The 16,092-nt window shown below is 32.9% G+C and overlaps 1 protein-coding gene across 1 annotated transcript; it reads left to right on the top strand.

Annotated features, from left to right (window-relative positions):
• Positions 1-61: 61 nt before the first annotated feature.
• LOC132561400 (neprilysin-1-like) lies at positions 62-14,904 on the top strand. The gene is made up of 20 exons (XM_060226126.1): positions 62-287; positions 822-878; positions 1,486-1,602; positions 2,493-2,654; positions 2,953-3,036; positions 3,498-3,703; positions 4,044-4,217; positions 4,653-4,736; positions 9,929-10,063; positions 10,279-10,377; positions 10,587-10,664; positions 11,029-11,132; positions 11,743-11,801; positions 12,404-12,455; positions 12,619-12,686; positions 12,980-13,134; positions 13,287-13,352; positions 13,806-13,901; positions 14,558-14,634; positions 14,805-14,904. Exons 1-20 carry the CDS (start codon positions 62-64, stop codon positions 14,902-14,904), a joined length of 2,199 nt encoding a protein of 732 aa, XP_060082109.1.
• Positions 14,905-16,092: the final 1,188 nt, after the last annotated feature.

Raw genomic sequence — 16,092 nt, forward strand, 5'->3', positions numbered from 1 at the left:
AGCGCCGTGAATGCACGCGGTCTTATCTAAATAAACCAGTATTTAGGTAAATAAATTATGCATGTCCCTGAAATCTATTTTCCCAAAAACAGGAATCAACTTGCCAAAGCCACCAGCCAATACATTACTTTTGACGTCTACTCAGCGTCTCCACTCACAGATACTGTCTGGTGGGGCTTCACACTCCATGGGAACACAGAACGCATCCCCAGGTTCAGGAACCATTCCAACATCGACCACTTTGTCGAAAGATAACCCCTCACCAGATCATACCCTAGCAAACGAAGGTATTTTCCCACTATTTAGTGACCGAAAACATCTTATTCTGATTGACTATATATGTCACAAAGTGGTTGAAAGTCGTAAAAAGGAGAAAATTAAAGTTTCAATTATATCAAGGAAATATCACCCACGTCAAGTTTATCGTATTCATGTTTGATAGGTTAAACTTAATTTTAACAGATATTGTAAACCTCTGCGTAGCTGCAATAGAATGAAAATATGTGTTTCATAGTAGTTTCTTAATCTCAATATTAATGGTGAATGATGATACGTGGTGCCTGTTTTAAAAAAATCATGTTTCTGTCGAAATTTATTTTTTTTTATTTTGTTAATTTTAACAGATATTGTTAACCTCTGCGTAGCTGTAATAGAATGAAAATATGTGTTTCATAGTAGATTTTTTTATCTCAATATTAATGGTGAATGATGATACGTGGTGCCTATTTTAAAAAAATCATGTTTCTGTCGAAATTTATTTTTTAACAGGGAACATTTCAAAAGAAAACTATAGAAGTTGCATATCTGGTTATCTTTTGCAGATTTTGACTTTCCTATGATTGAGACATCAGCCAAGAATACAGCCAGTCAATTACCAGGTATGAGAACCAATAAAAGTTATCATCGATTAACAGGGCATAAAAATGGTAAATTGTTATCAACGGTTAAATGCACGATGTTTGCTTGTCGACGTATAACAACATTTACCATTCAACATTGTGCTTTGTTTATGTAGGAGAGTTTTGATGTAAAAGATTTTAATCTATTTGACACCAACCACAATTGTCGTTTGCTTGTCCAGACCGTTTCTGTCGAAATCAATCTAAAATAATTCCATTGGAGGGAACATCGCATTCTAATATTAAAAGCATACTTTCAAATTTGAAGAAAATTTGCTTCTATATATATGTATTGTCACTACTTACATTGTGAGCTCCCTGAGACGGAATTTGGATCCAATATTGATATTTCCCACCAACGAAAAACGGTTTAACATCGGTATCATCAGTATTCAGTTTAGCTGATATCTAACCCATTATTCGCTGCGTTTGAACTAGATGCATGTTTCCCACAAAATTCTTACTGAGTCAACTTCAGTGTTTCATGTAATTGAAAAAAAAATATCCAAAGGACGATTCTTAGTTGCAGTTTATTCTATTTTATTAGTTGATATGTTTATTGATTAATGGATTTCTGCCATTCCAGCTCCTTCAGGACGGCTCCAGAACGATATTCTTATAAGCATCGCGGAGCTGTCTGGGAAATTGATAAATACACAGCAAAGTAGATCTCAGCACCAATCAATCGTGAAAAACACAACAGGTAGGAACCGTTAACATTGGACTTGTAAGTAGATTATTAAAATAATAGAACCTTAAGTGGTAAATGTTTGTTCATGACTTAACGAAATATACAGTCAGTGTTTCAGTGTTACAAATTCCGCGCATCCATTCTCCATATGTAACTGTTTAAATTTTCAGAGTATTACAGCTCTCATACAAGACAGATTTATTATACATGAAGTGTAAATGTGTATTTCATAGTAATCTTCGTAGTATGATATTCTGATATGACACCGCTTCACAGATGTAAAAATATTTTCTTACAGATGTATGCGTAACACCTGACTGCATTCGCGCAGGTAAGCATTTTTTGGTTACCTAGTACCTATTCAATGTCTTCCTTCAGATATTAATGCTCAGTATTAGGACGGTTTGGTATTAATGCTTTCTTTGTAGCTTTTCGAGATATTTCTCTTTCTAGATATTTTCGTTTCTATGTCCTACATGGTTTTTCAGTCTCACATTAATAATAACCTAATTCTGATTCTCTGTGCAATATGAAGCTGGGTGTGTTTGATGCTCGTTAGTTTGCTTGTTGGTTCTGTTGTTACATACCCTGCTTTTATTTAAGAACGTGACATTACTTACTTTGATTGAGTAAGATGTACATGTCAGGTGTCGTCGATGAAGCAGAAGACGCTTACTCTTCAGAACAGCTGCCTAATTCTCTTTGTACCATTTACAGAAGTCTCCATGCAAATATTTCTATTGTTAATATTTTGTTTTAGTTTAATTGAATTTGAATTTAGACTTAAATTAACATGTTGATATTTTCTACTTGCCTTTTGCATAATGATCCAGATTGAGGATGAATTATTGCTTATTTCAGATATTTTCTTATTTACTTGTACATTCTGTTATTCCTCATAGCCACGCAAATAAAGTTGAGTCGAGATCTTACTGCCAATCCTTGCGAGGATTTTTATCAATATACATGTGGAGGCTGGCTTGACAGGAGTCGTATCAGACCTGACCTGGACAGCAGGAGTGTTAAGTGGGAGCTGATGGAGCGAGTAGACCACAAATTACATAGTGAGTTGTTCCTTATACATTTCCATTTAGATGAATCACTCTTTCATACAACCTCTTCCCCCCTCCACCCACCCCCCCCCCAAAAAAAAAAAAAACATTAAAAAAGTTTATAAAAACAAACAAAAATGGTTCACTTTTGCTAGAGAAACTGTTTGTCGCTTACTCAATTAATTCAAACAGATAGTGATTTTATTTAATCTATTGCTATTTCAGTCAAACTTTTTTGTAATGAAATCTTAAATTTATGTAACTGTTACCGGTAGGAAACTTACTTTCTGCTACAATATGTACTCCACAGGGTTGTTGAGCCAGTCTGTGAAAGTGCAACATACACTAGCTGAACAGAAAGCCATCACATTCTACAAATCCTGTATAAATGAAGGTAAATCTAAAGAGACATTCCAAATGATATTGTCCAAGTCGACATTTTTTTTGCATCTAATGATTCGCAACGACTTTCTCAACTCCAGAATACACTGACAAAAATGGACACAGTTTTCAGACCACTGAAATTGCGAATTGTTTCAAATCTTAGAAGCTCTAAGTTCTTACATGGTCCAGGTATGTGTGGGATATACCAACGCGATTGTTTATAAAACTTTTTTTTAATTGCCACACAAGTAAGCGAAAATAAACAGTCCGGGTACAGTTCTCCACCACTGTGATATTTTTTATTCTTTTAAATACCACACCTTTATATTTTATATATTCGAAAACAATGAAGATTGATAATTTAAACCACGAAGAAAATTGATTTTGTTGAAAATTGATTTCAAAAACATTATTATCATGTTATGACATAAACTAATGCCATCAATGTATTGTACAATATCTTTGATGTAGGTTCAATGGAAAAGTTAGGATTGGCTGTTATTAAGCCTCTGATCAAAGATGTTGGTGGCTGGCCGATTCTTGATACCAACTGGACTGACAGCAACTACAAGCTTGAGAAGATGTTGTCTGCTGTTCGGAAATATACCATAGATACACCTATATTTAGCATGAGTGTAGAGTCTGACCCGCATTTCCCCGAACAACACATAATACACGTGAGAATTTGGTTGTTTAATTGCTAGTTTTGTTAATATGAAACGAATTGATTCGCTCTCATCACAGGAGAAAACAGACACGCAAAAAGAACATTTTATTTCTTAGCATTTCAATTTATCTTTTTTGAAACATTAATGTATGGGGTTAATAGAAATACCGTCAGTTATACAGATTTTGATTTAACAAGCAAGCGTAAAGTACATTTTCCGTTTGATTATATAATTTGATGAAATCTATTGTCATGAAACTGAGTGTGAATCACTACATTTGGTCATTGTATGATATTTGATATTTTTATAAATACAATACCATATATTGATATTGAATGTCATTTTTCAGGTAGAACAGCCAGATCTTGGCATGCCAGATCGGATGTATTACCTGGCAGACAATCAACTCTTCAGGGCCTATTTCACTTATATGCTTGAGGTCTTCAAGGCGCTTGGCGCAAACCCGGCAACAGTTGTACAGGACGTCAAAGACGTGTTAGAATTCGAGACACAGCTGGCAAATGTATGTATGAATATATGTAGATTTGTAGATAAAATTGTTTTGTAACTGTTTTAGGATATTAACTTTGAAACTGATTAATGCACTACATTATCATCTAAAGTAGTAGTAAGTATAAAGAGGGGGCCGAGTTCTGTAGGGGTTTCACCAAGAATTATTGCTTCTGTATACAATCTGTTTACAATGTTTGTAATGGAATTTTCTTCGGTGTCTATAATGTAACATCATAGATACCAGACCTGGTCTATTGTCCTAATTGCAGCACTTAAAATCTATGTGGGTTTCTTTTCGTTCCTTTTTATTGCTTCTCGCTGTTGATGTCCGTTCAAAATCTTTATCTCATTAGAGGAATTGTTGAAGAAGTAAAATAGTTCTTTAGAGTAACACTAAACAAATCCTCTTAATTTTCTGTTCTACTAAAACAAGCAATGATTTCAGCTAACTGAAGAAATTGACGAACACAACGAACACGCTAATGATAGAAGAATGACGATTGATCAATTGACACAGGCATTTCCTGGGGTAAGTCATCATGTAAATGTATCAATATCAGATGTTAATGATATCTATAAATATCAATTGATGCTGTAGATAGACCTATAACATAGGGCGGATTCATACTTTTTTTTCAAATTAGATTGCTGCTATAACTAAGACACAATAAAAATACAACAACACTACTAAATATATACCATGCATACATTCCAAACAACAAAATGGAGCATGAAATGTATTACAAAATGTAGAACTTCGTTATTTCGATGTCGGCGTGACTGTCGGAAAACTTCAAGTTCCAGTTTATATACTGAACTATGATGCATTATGGTAAGTGCTTGTTTTCCCTTTTGAATGGAAGAAGGCCAAGGTTACACTTATTTTTAAAGCTGGTGACCCTACCCTAGTCAATAATTACAGACCTGTGTCTGTATTATGTGTCCTCAGTAAGATATTGGAGAAACATGTACATAATACTTTTTATGATTATCTCTCCAAGAAGCAATTATTAAGTGACTGTCAGTTTGGTTTTCGTCCTCATCATTCCACAGATACAGCTCTGGTGAGCGTAGTAGACAAATGGTTACAAAATATAGATGAAGGATTTTTGACAGGTGCTGTTTTTATCGACCTGCGAAAGGCATTTGACACCGTTAATCACTCCGTTCTTTTACACAAACTCAAAGCATATGATGTGTCTCCTCTTTCACTTAAGTTCTTTTTATCATATCTATCAAATAGATCACAATCTGTATGTTACAGTGGTGTGATGTCTGATTTTTCACCCATTAGTATTGGTGTGCCTCAGGGCTCGATACTTGCGCCTCTATTGTTTATTTTAAATATAAATGATTATCCCAAATGTTTGAACCATTCCTCAGTACCTATGTATGCTGATGACACCTCACAGAGTGTAAGGGATAAATCAATTGATTCATTAGAAATGAAAATGACAGAGAATCTTCAATGTACTTAGTCTTAAGCTTAGCAAAACTTAGTGTATGTTGATTGGATCAGCTCAGAAATTAGCCAAATGTCGTGAGCTGAAAATTTCTGTAGACAACTTATCTATTGAAACTGTACAATCCGCAAAACTTCTTGGTGGTTATGTGGATAACTGTCTATCTTGGAAAGAACATATTAATGAAATTTCCAAGGAAACTTCAAGGAAGATAGGTGTACTTAGACGGATAAGGCCATTTATGTCAAATGATGTGCTTACCAAAGTTTATCAAAGTATAGTTTTCCCTCACTTCATTTATTGTTCGGTAGTTTGGTGTGAAGTTAGTAACAAATCTTATATCCAGAAGATTTCTACACTACAGAAAAGGGCAGCGAGAATTTTATTGAAGGTGAAAGATGTTCTCACTCCTTCTAAATTTCTTTTTAAACAATTAAAATGGCTACCTATTGAAGAATATCACACTTTTAGGAAAGCAACTCTAGCCTTCAAAATTTTACATGGAGATACCCCTTGTGTAGTCTTTTTACCTATGTCAGGGATGTCACTTCAAGAAACACAAGATCTTCAGTTTTGAACAAATTTGATATTCCGTTAGCTAGAACAAAGTATTTTAAAAGCTCATTTGTATATACTTGCTCATTTTTACTAAATGGTATCAGTGAAAATCTTAGAAATTCTTGTAGTGTGGCTGTTTTCAAACATAAATATCTACAGGAGCTCTTCTCAAAATTTTAGATTTTAGCTTTGCAACAATAATTGATATTTGTGATATCTGAATATATTTTACGCCTGTTTTCATGTATCTTACAGTTACAATATTTCGATGACATTATAATATATCTTAGTCAACTATGTATTGTAATAATGTTTGTTCTACATTGTATCTTATAATTAATTAATATTCATAATTTATGTATTTTATGTACCGGTAACATCCAATGTAACATCTTTCTGTGATATGTGTATATATTTTACGGCAGGGCCATATTGTAAACTAGACTTGTCTAAATATGCAACCCTGGATAAATAAAAGATATTATTATTATTAATAATAATAAGGTGGCGTATATTTCTTGGTATCATCGAACTAGTTTAAAATACCACACTGTTTTTTCAATTTAACGACATTATATTAAATAACGGTGCTTATTTATAGCTGGACTGGAATCATTACATTTACAACATATTTAGTATGGAACAAGTCCGAATTCCCATCCACTCCAGTGATATCGTTATTGTAAGCAATCCCGCGTACTTCCGGAACGTCATAAACCTGCTTCGGAACACTTCAGCACGGTACGTTTAACAGCTTTGTTTAATCAACACATGATTAACCTTTGCGTATAGTACCGGACGGTGACACGTAGAAGAGTTTCATGGATAAATGTGAGAAGAGAAGAATCTTAATTCAAATATCAAGAAAAGTGTTGTCTTTTTTCGATTTGCAGTAAAAAGATTGGATTGAAATCTGGGATAAACAAGTAATAAAGGGTGATAATTGGCTGATTGTGTTTTTAACGATTTAAATTAACTTTAATATCATTGGTAATTGTACCCACGGAGATTTAATTCTATATTCGGTAACAAATTTTCTCGGATAAGAAATATCATTCTACATCACGAAAATGCATATTTTGTTTATCGAATTCCAATACAGGTGAGCGGATTTATACAGGTGTAAGAAGTATGGGGTTTCATGAAATTATATAAATAAGTCTAAAATGATAATTTCCCTTAAAAAACAAAATGAAAACAATAAAAAATAAAAAGAATAAAATGGAAATTTGAGAAAGTGAAAAAAATCTCGAATTTTGCTCGTTTTATTCTTTTGATTCCAAAAATCTCGATAGATTTTCCCTATCACACCCAGTTTAGCATTCTTTATATTTATTTTATTTATTATTTCGTCGTTTTATAAAGCTAAATACAAAAGTTCCTTTTGATGAAAATGAAGCGTGAGATAAACCTACGAAATATTATTGTACATCTCCAATAACTGAAAGTGATTTCATTGTAGTTGAATAATAAGTAATTTTTGAGCAGAACTCTTTTTATATTTTGCTTTGTGTTTATTTATTAATAAATTTCTTGTTGTTTGTTTTTGTTGTTTTATCAATGTACATAATGATACTTATTTCCATCAATGTGCATCATTTCAGTGTGGAGGCGAACTACATTAACTGGATGTTGATAAAAAGTGTAATCACGGCGCTACCGGCAAACATTAGGCAATATCACCATTCGTTTACACGGGTAACTACAGTAACGTCATGTCATTTCGTTGCATGAAGCAATAACAATTACATACACATTAAATAGATTTATTTACATGATTCTATCCTCTGTACTATACAAATATTCAGATTCTTCAAAGCACCTGAAACGTTACTCATCACATGGTCTTCTCCTTGTACTTTTCTATCCCTCCGTGTAAATCTTTCTTGTATTCATATAGTGCCCTGGTTTTATGGAATATCAGTTTGGATTGTGTGCTGTTGGATTGATAGATTGTGTTGTCGGAACTGAAAGGTTACAGTGTGCTGCTGTATAGTCAGATTGTGTTGTAGAGACAGTTAGGCTACAGTGTGCTGCTGTGTAGTCAGAATGTGTTGTAGGGACAGTAAGGCTACAGTGTGCTGCTGTATAGTCAGATTGTGTTGTAGGGACAGTAAGGCTACAGTGTGCTGCTGTATAGTCAGATTGTGTTGTAGGGACAGTAAGGCTACAGTGTGCTGCTGTATAGTCAGAATGTGTTGTAGGGACAGTAAGGCTACAGTGTGCTGCTGTATAGTCAGAATGTGTTATAGGGACAGTAAGGCTACAGTGTGCTGCTGTATAGTCAGAATGTGTTGTAGGGACAGTAAGGCTACAGTGTGCTGCTGTATAGTCAGAATGTGTTGTAGGGACAGTTAGGCAACAGTGTGCTGCTGTATAGTCAGAATGTGTTGTAGGGACAGTAAGGCTACAGTGTGCTGCTGTATAGTCAGATTGTGTTATAGGGACAGTAAGGATACAGTGTGCTGCTGTATAGTCAGAATGTGTTGTAGGGACAGTAAGGCTACAGTGTGCTGCTGTATAGTCAGAATGTGTTGTAGGGACAGTAAGGCTACAGTATTCTGCTGTACGGCCAGATTGTGTTGTTGGAACAGAAAGGATACAGTATGCTGTTGTATCGCCAGATTGTGTTGTAGGGACAGTAAGGCTACAGTGTGCTACTGTATAGTCAGATTGTGTTGTAGGGACAGTTAGGCTACAGTGTGCTGTTGTATAGCTGGATTGTGTTGTAGGGACATAGTACGGCTTAGATTGTGTTGTAGAGACAGTAAGGCTACAGTATGCTGTTGTATCGTCAGATTGTGTTGTAGGGACAGTAAGGCTACAGCGTGCTACTGTACGACTAGATTGTGTTGTAGGGACAGTAAGGCTTCAGTGTGCTGTTGTACGGTTAGATTGTGTGAAAGATGCATCTTAAAGACTATCTTATGTTTCTAACGACAAATTAGAATTGTGTTTTTGGTTGAAGTGTTTTTCTTAGATATCTGAGTGACCAAATGGGCATTTGTTTCAATCAAAAGAAGAATATATTAAAAAAAGATTGCATAATCTGTAACAAAATATGTGTTTGGCACGAGACGAGAAGAGTTCCTTGGCAAAAATACATAGGTTCACTTCAATTCACGTTGTGAAATACGAGCATGGGCCTCCAACAACTGTAATTCACAGTCAACTTGTCAGGGAACTCAATCCCCGGACTTTTCATCCTTGTTCGATAATGACATCTCACTTAGTATATCACGCTCCAATCCTAGCTAATGCATCGTAGTCTTTATTTCCAAGATCCCAACAGGGGACGTAACTCTTCTGTACGTTCATTAAGGCGCGCACCCTTATATCCTTTCATTCTGTTTCATCTACACATACTTATTCTCATTAAGTTGTCATTCTTCTGGTAGTGCTCACAATTACAAGTACATTTATTTTGACATACTGGCACTGTATGTCTTGATTGATTTCGAGGAAAGGTTCAGGCTAAAGTTGAAATTTCATATCTTTATTGAGAGTAAAGACTATCCCTAAAATATTATGAAGTGACCTTAACTGTTGTTATCGGTTAATTATATGACAAGCAATATGATAACCAAGCATAAAGAATTGAGAAGAAGAACAATGACAGATTTTAACACCAATCCTGAATAAACTATCTTTAGTGAAACAATATTTGTTCAGTAAAATTTCATTCATGTTCTCATTTAAGATGTTACCGGATTCGAAGTCTACAACCATTCCCTCTAGATGGCAGCAATGTGTTGACATTACAAACGAAGCGTTTAGTTTGGCTGTTGCCCGTTTGTTTGTGGATAAGCATTTCGACGCTGCTTCTAAACTGGAGGTATTTTTATATCATATGCGAAAGATGAAAATCACATCATGCTAATAAATAGCGCATTTTATTTTGATTACGAATTTTAGATTAATCAAGTATATATATTTATCTCTGTATTATGCAATATTTTATTTGTCTATTAAACATTTTTAATCAACAGAAACAAAGAAATGTAATCATGTTTTATCGCAATAGATTGTTAATGTATGTATCGTTCTAAGGTTATGGATATGTTTACAAAAACAAAAATGTCGATGAGAAGCATGCTTCAACGAGAATCTTGGATGGATCAAGCCACTAAAACTGCTGCTTTAGATAAGGTAATTATTGTCAAATGTAATCAACACCTCGAGTCACAAGACTCCATTTGTTGTTTCGATATGTCAGAAAATAAACAAGTTTACACCATATAATAAACTGAAATCAATTTGAAACTTATCCTTAGAGCTTTTTCCGAGTGAAAAGTATTTTTGGAAATTGTATGAAACGATGACCTCATATAAGACATATATCGTTTGCTGTTAAACAGCTAGACTCTCTGCAAGCCAGGATAGGATATCCAGACGAGATAAGGGACGATTCCTTTCTGACTAAACGGTATAGCAGAGTAAGTCAATTAACACTCCTTACATTTCCATTTATCAGCGCGAAATACTTATTCTTTATCAGTTTCTCAAAATGTATTGCATAGTTACATTTTTTTTATTTGAAATTCGAAAAAAAAGAATATATGTTGATTTTTTTTCAACTTTAATTTATCTCCTCATTTTGACTTATCTTATTGATTAAGACTGATATTTGCTACGATTGTTATCTAATTCAGCCTTTTAATGCTGAATCGGTATGCACCTGCATGTATGATAATATATTTTAGATATGGAACATTCCTATTGTTACTTTATATTGACATAATTTGGATCAAAATCGCACTGAAAAGTATTTCAAAATGGAAAAAAATATTTTTCTTGCAGTGCAGAGTGACTCCGGGTTTGTTTTTCGAAAATATTCTTAACGTTATGAAGGACGAGGCGGCTTCCAACTTACGTGACCTGACTACGCCTAGTAATGTATTAGAGTAAGTAATGTATACACACACATATCTATATATACATGTATATATAAATATAGATACATAAGGTACTGGTTTATGTAATCCGCCATGCAACCTAAAACGTTTTGTGCTGAGATTAGCTAAATTTGGTTTAAAGAATTTAAGATATCTTATTATTGTACAAATCAAGTTAAAATGACACCTTGCGAAAATCTTTGTTTATTACCTATCAACACTCCGTTAATTAATTAACCATGCTATGGTAAACATTTCAGGGTAAAAAAGGCCAAGTGGTCTGGTGTATTGTATTTTGTGAAAAAATTGACCGCTTTATCATTTCATAAAATCAAACCAAGATATATTACACTCGTTTCATTGTATTTCTCCCAAAACAATTTAACTTATAATAATCATGAAATGATTAACATGACATTTAGCTGCAGAACACCGATATTCTTAATCCTGCTAGCTAATGTCTGTTACGATTATCGAGTAGTGTAATCGCGGACTTAATTTTATATGTTCTGAGTTTAATATTCTTGATGTCAGGTTTGAAACTCACTTTGTTATGTTATCTACAGTAATGTTCAATATATATAGGATTTGATGTCAAACCCTTATTTTATATTTATAGCTGGGAGTCACCACCGGCTGCTAAAGATGTCTTTTATGATCTCGATCAGAATGTTATAGGTAAAGTTATCATTTAAACACTGATTTTTATTGATATTCTGCGACATATCATTTATTTTAAGTGTTATTTTCTCGTCACTGCTGGAATTTTACCTTGTTCCATGCTAGTTTGTGCATGCAGTATTGACAGATAAAGAAGTATGCTTAACGTAAAAAATTATTGAAGTGCAGTTTTGGATTCTTTGGATACTAACTGATGCAAACTCAAAATCAATTATTTTGGTGAACTTTTTGTCCATGGAGATTGTTAAAATTAAAAAGAAAAAATATTTATATATGAACTTAAATGGTAGTTTTTGAAGATAATACGAAGGTGACATACATAACTATTCTTTTTTCAACTTTTTTTTTTGGATCACACCTGGAACGAACTTATGTTTCTAAAATGTCAGAGAATTTGCGGACCACGTCGGTGTTTACTACAGTATTCTGAGTGCTAGAAGCGTTTTTTAAAGGTCGTATATAAACACATGTATGCACGTAGAAAAAAAAAAAAAAAAAAAAAAAAATTTGGCTTATATGGTATTATTTGATATATATTATTTCATCGAATGTGTTTATAAAATTCAGTGGTGAGATATGAATAAATTATTTGTTTTCAGTGTTACCAGCTGGAATATTGCAGTCGCCTTATTTTCATAAGAACTATCCAAGGTATGAAACAGAAAAAAATACATTTCTAAGAAAAACAATGAAATATGTTGTTTCATGTCTTCAGTAACGATAGATTACAAAAATGATTACCTTTAAAACTTGTAAATAAATCATATTTATCGGAAGTCGAAGACACAAAATTATTTTTTCTTTCTTACTGTAGATATCTGAATTATGGAGCTATAGGTTTCATCATCGGACACAAGATCATTCACGCTTTTGACGATGTAGGTAAGTACCCAATAAAAGTGGTTAGGGTATATGTCAACTTATCAAGACATGAGATTGAAATTAGTGTTATAGTTTAAAAGAAAACTGAGATTAAGAAACATTGAAATCATTTAAATGAATTATAATGTACTTTTAACGAATGCAGTGGCGACACATGAAAACACCTTGAATTTGTAGCAATATAATAGATTAAAGCAGTCACTTATCGGCTTTGTAATGTCACGACTTCATTGTGCTCAACATAACTTGAACGTAAAATTCCTTATAATTAGAAGCTTTTATCTTTCCTATAGGAAGCAAATATAGTAAGACCGGTGCGTTCCAAGACTGGTGGTCTAACTATACCAGAACGGCGTACGAACAGAAGGCGAACTGCTTCATTAAACAGTATCATGGACGGACAGTTCCGGACGCATTGACAGCGTCGACCTTGCCAAAAGAAAGCAAGGTGAATTCCACTGTGTCTGATTCAGTAATGTTGATATTAACATAATCATTCTTATTGTTCTTAATCAATGTCGGTAAGATATGAAAACATTATCAAATAGATATATATCATAATAAATCTACTACTTTTTGACTGATTTTATTTTTTCACAGTTAAATGGGAAGTTGACATTGCTAGGAAACATTGCTGATAATGGCGGGCTAACTGAAAGCTTCTTGGTACGTGTTCGATGCAACTGCACTGCTTGATAAAATATTATTTAACCAACATGCCGTTCATATGCAAATGAGATGCGATTTGAAAAAATAATGAAAAATTGAAAATATGTCATAGCACTTTGTTTGTGAATTCGTAAGTTAAATTCAAGATATGTTTTCTTTCGTTGAATGGAAAGGTAAGAAGAATTCAAGAAAGCACACTTTTATCAAATCGTATGCCTTCAGAATGTATAATTTTAATTACTTGAAAATAATTATTTCGAAAATTTGAATTGTTTCCAACAATATAAATGAAATGAAATAATCTCCAATGTATAAATTAAATTGAATAATTTGCAAAGATCATATCTGACTTTCCTTTAAAGTTTCAATCTTGTAAACATACATATATTAATCATTTGATTGGAAAAGATCATTTACATACTTACGAACAAACGTTTCTTTGATGATTAGGCCTATACACAATGGTCTAGACAAAATGGATTTGAACAGAAACTTCCAGGAATCAACCTGGATCCTGATCAACTTTTTTTCATCAACTATGGACGTGTATGTATAATGTTTTGTTTCCGTATTAATCAATCATACATGAATCACTGAAAAATAGTAATAAAAAAAAAACAAAAACTAAAACAGGAAACAAAAAAAAAAACAAAAAAAAAAAAAAAAAAAAAAAAAAAAAAAAAAAAAAAAAAAACGAAAAAACAAAAAACAAGTCGTTTCTCTGTTTTTTATTGCCTTATAGTCAAACAATTGTAGTATTTCATTAAATCGTCATGGAATTTATTGTGTAATTTATATAGTTATTTAGATCTTTTCAATTGATGGTTTATTCATTTCGAAAAAAATATTACAACCGATGTAATTTTTTAATCAATTTAGCACTGTGTATCTTCACTCTTCAAAACTTCACAATATGCGTAATTCAGGTAACCATAGTTTCCATGTCTACCGTAGAAGTTTGATGTATTTTGATATTTTGATTTTTACGAATACATGGAGAGTGTAAATGCACAATAGGTCGAACCTTTACTCCATGCTGTGATCGAATGACGGAGATACAATGACAGTGTCAGTCGTTATTTCAGCAAGTTGTTAGACATGGTTTTACCTACCTTGAAGTCTAACGTAAATAAATCATTTGTATATAAGGTGTATGATACAACATTATCTTGATTTCAACCTCTCAAATATCTAATTCATAGACTCGGTGTGAAAAGACAACAACGGAAGAAGCGAAAAAGCGAATCAAGAATGATGCTTTCGCAGACGCAAAGAGCCGGTAAGCATTTAAATAGATCAAAATATAACGGTGGTTAAATCTGGAAGAAAGATTCACGTGGTAAATGAATTGCATTTATCAAATTATTAAGAACGATTGAATAAAACTTATGTAATTTATGATTTAAAATAATCTCGATAAGGCTGTTAAATATATTTTTCTTATTGCAGTGTAAATGTTGTTATGCAAAATAACCCGAGCTTTGCCAAAGCCTTCTCCTGTCCGGTGGGGTCACCAATGAATCCAGCGAAGAAATGCGCAGTCTGGTGATATCGGTCGCAATAAACAATCGGATTGTTATTTCTCACAATAGTTCATGCCCAATCATTAACCTACAGTATGATATTCCATTTGTTTTTTTCATTCGAATACTTTTTTTTTCTTCCAGATTCCAAAAAAGTATGTTCAACTATAAAAACGTATGCATTGTCCTTTGAAATGACAATTCTGATATCAGGAATGAGACTAGTTGATGTCAAACATTGTAAAATAACCATCGTGAAATTCTTTTGAACTCTTTTGCTCACTGTGTAACGCAGGCAACCTAAGAACCTATCTCAATGCTATTTGGATTATAAAGAGTGTTATAATTTGAAATTGATGATAGAAAATTATCCGATTGCATTGAAATGTGATATAACCGTTCATACCGATGTTACTTACAATATTGAAAGAAATGCTCAAATTATTTTTATGTAATCGTCAGCTCTTTTTTTCATTCAATGACATTTCTAAAGCCAAAAGATGTACAGGGTAAATATTTGATTTTATCGTCATTTTGTGAATATTGGGTTCTTTAAATGATTGTATTGTTGTCCATCGATAAATATGATTATATAATTGTTTAATGTATGTTCAAAATCAATGGCAAATGTTTTGTTCCTTTACATAATATAACACCTGCTGTTATACCTTCTCATCTCAATTTACAGTACGACTTAATATCTGGTAAAGATTGTACTTCCGTATACCACAATATCAAACCTTTGCTTACAGTCTTATGAAACCCGCCGTTCTAGTACTTATGTTAAACGATAAATTCACGTCACCATTGTCGAGTTCTTATCAACATAATTAAATATAACATTTTTTTGTATGAAGCCTATTTATTAATTTTATTTCATTAAAATGGCAAATTTCAAATACTCATTTTGGTGTTGTATAATAACTATATACAATTTTGTTTGAATGTTATTTCTTGTTATGTTTAGAAATAGCAATTTTGTCAACTTGAAGAACAGGTCTTGATATTAAAGTAACTATTTTTTATTGAAGAAAAAACCCATTTAAACTACAGTTCATTCAACATTTTTTCTTTGTAGGGTCAAATTGTCTTCTTTTGCTTCTGATCGTCTTATTTTACGATAAATAAAGATGTGATGATGATTAAGAATGTAACTCTCTTACAAATCTTTAATAATTTTTATTTTATCTTATTTGTTTTTCATTTTTATTCAG

Source organism: Ylistrum balloti, unplaced genomic scaffold (assembly GCF_031769215.1).
Source record: "Ylistrum balloti isolate Yb309-2 unplaced genomic scaffold, AGI_CSIRO_Ybal_v1 Utg371198, whole genome shotgun sequence".
NCBI lineage: Eukaryota > Metazoa > Mollusca > Bivalvia > Pectinida > Pectinidae > Ylistrum > Ylistrum balloti.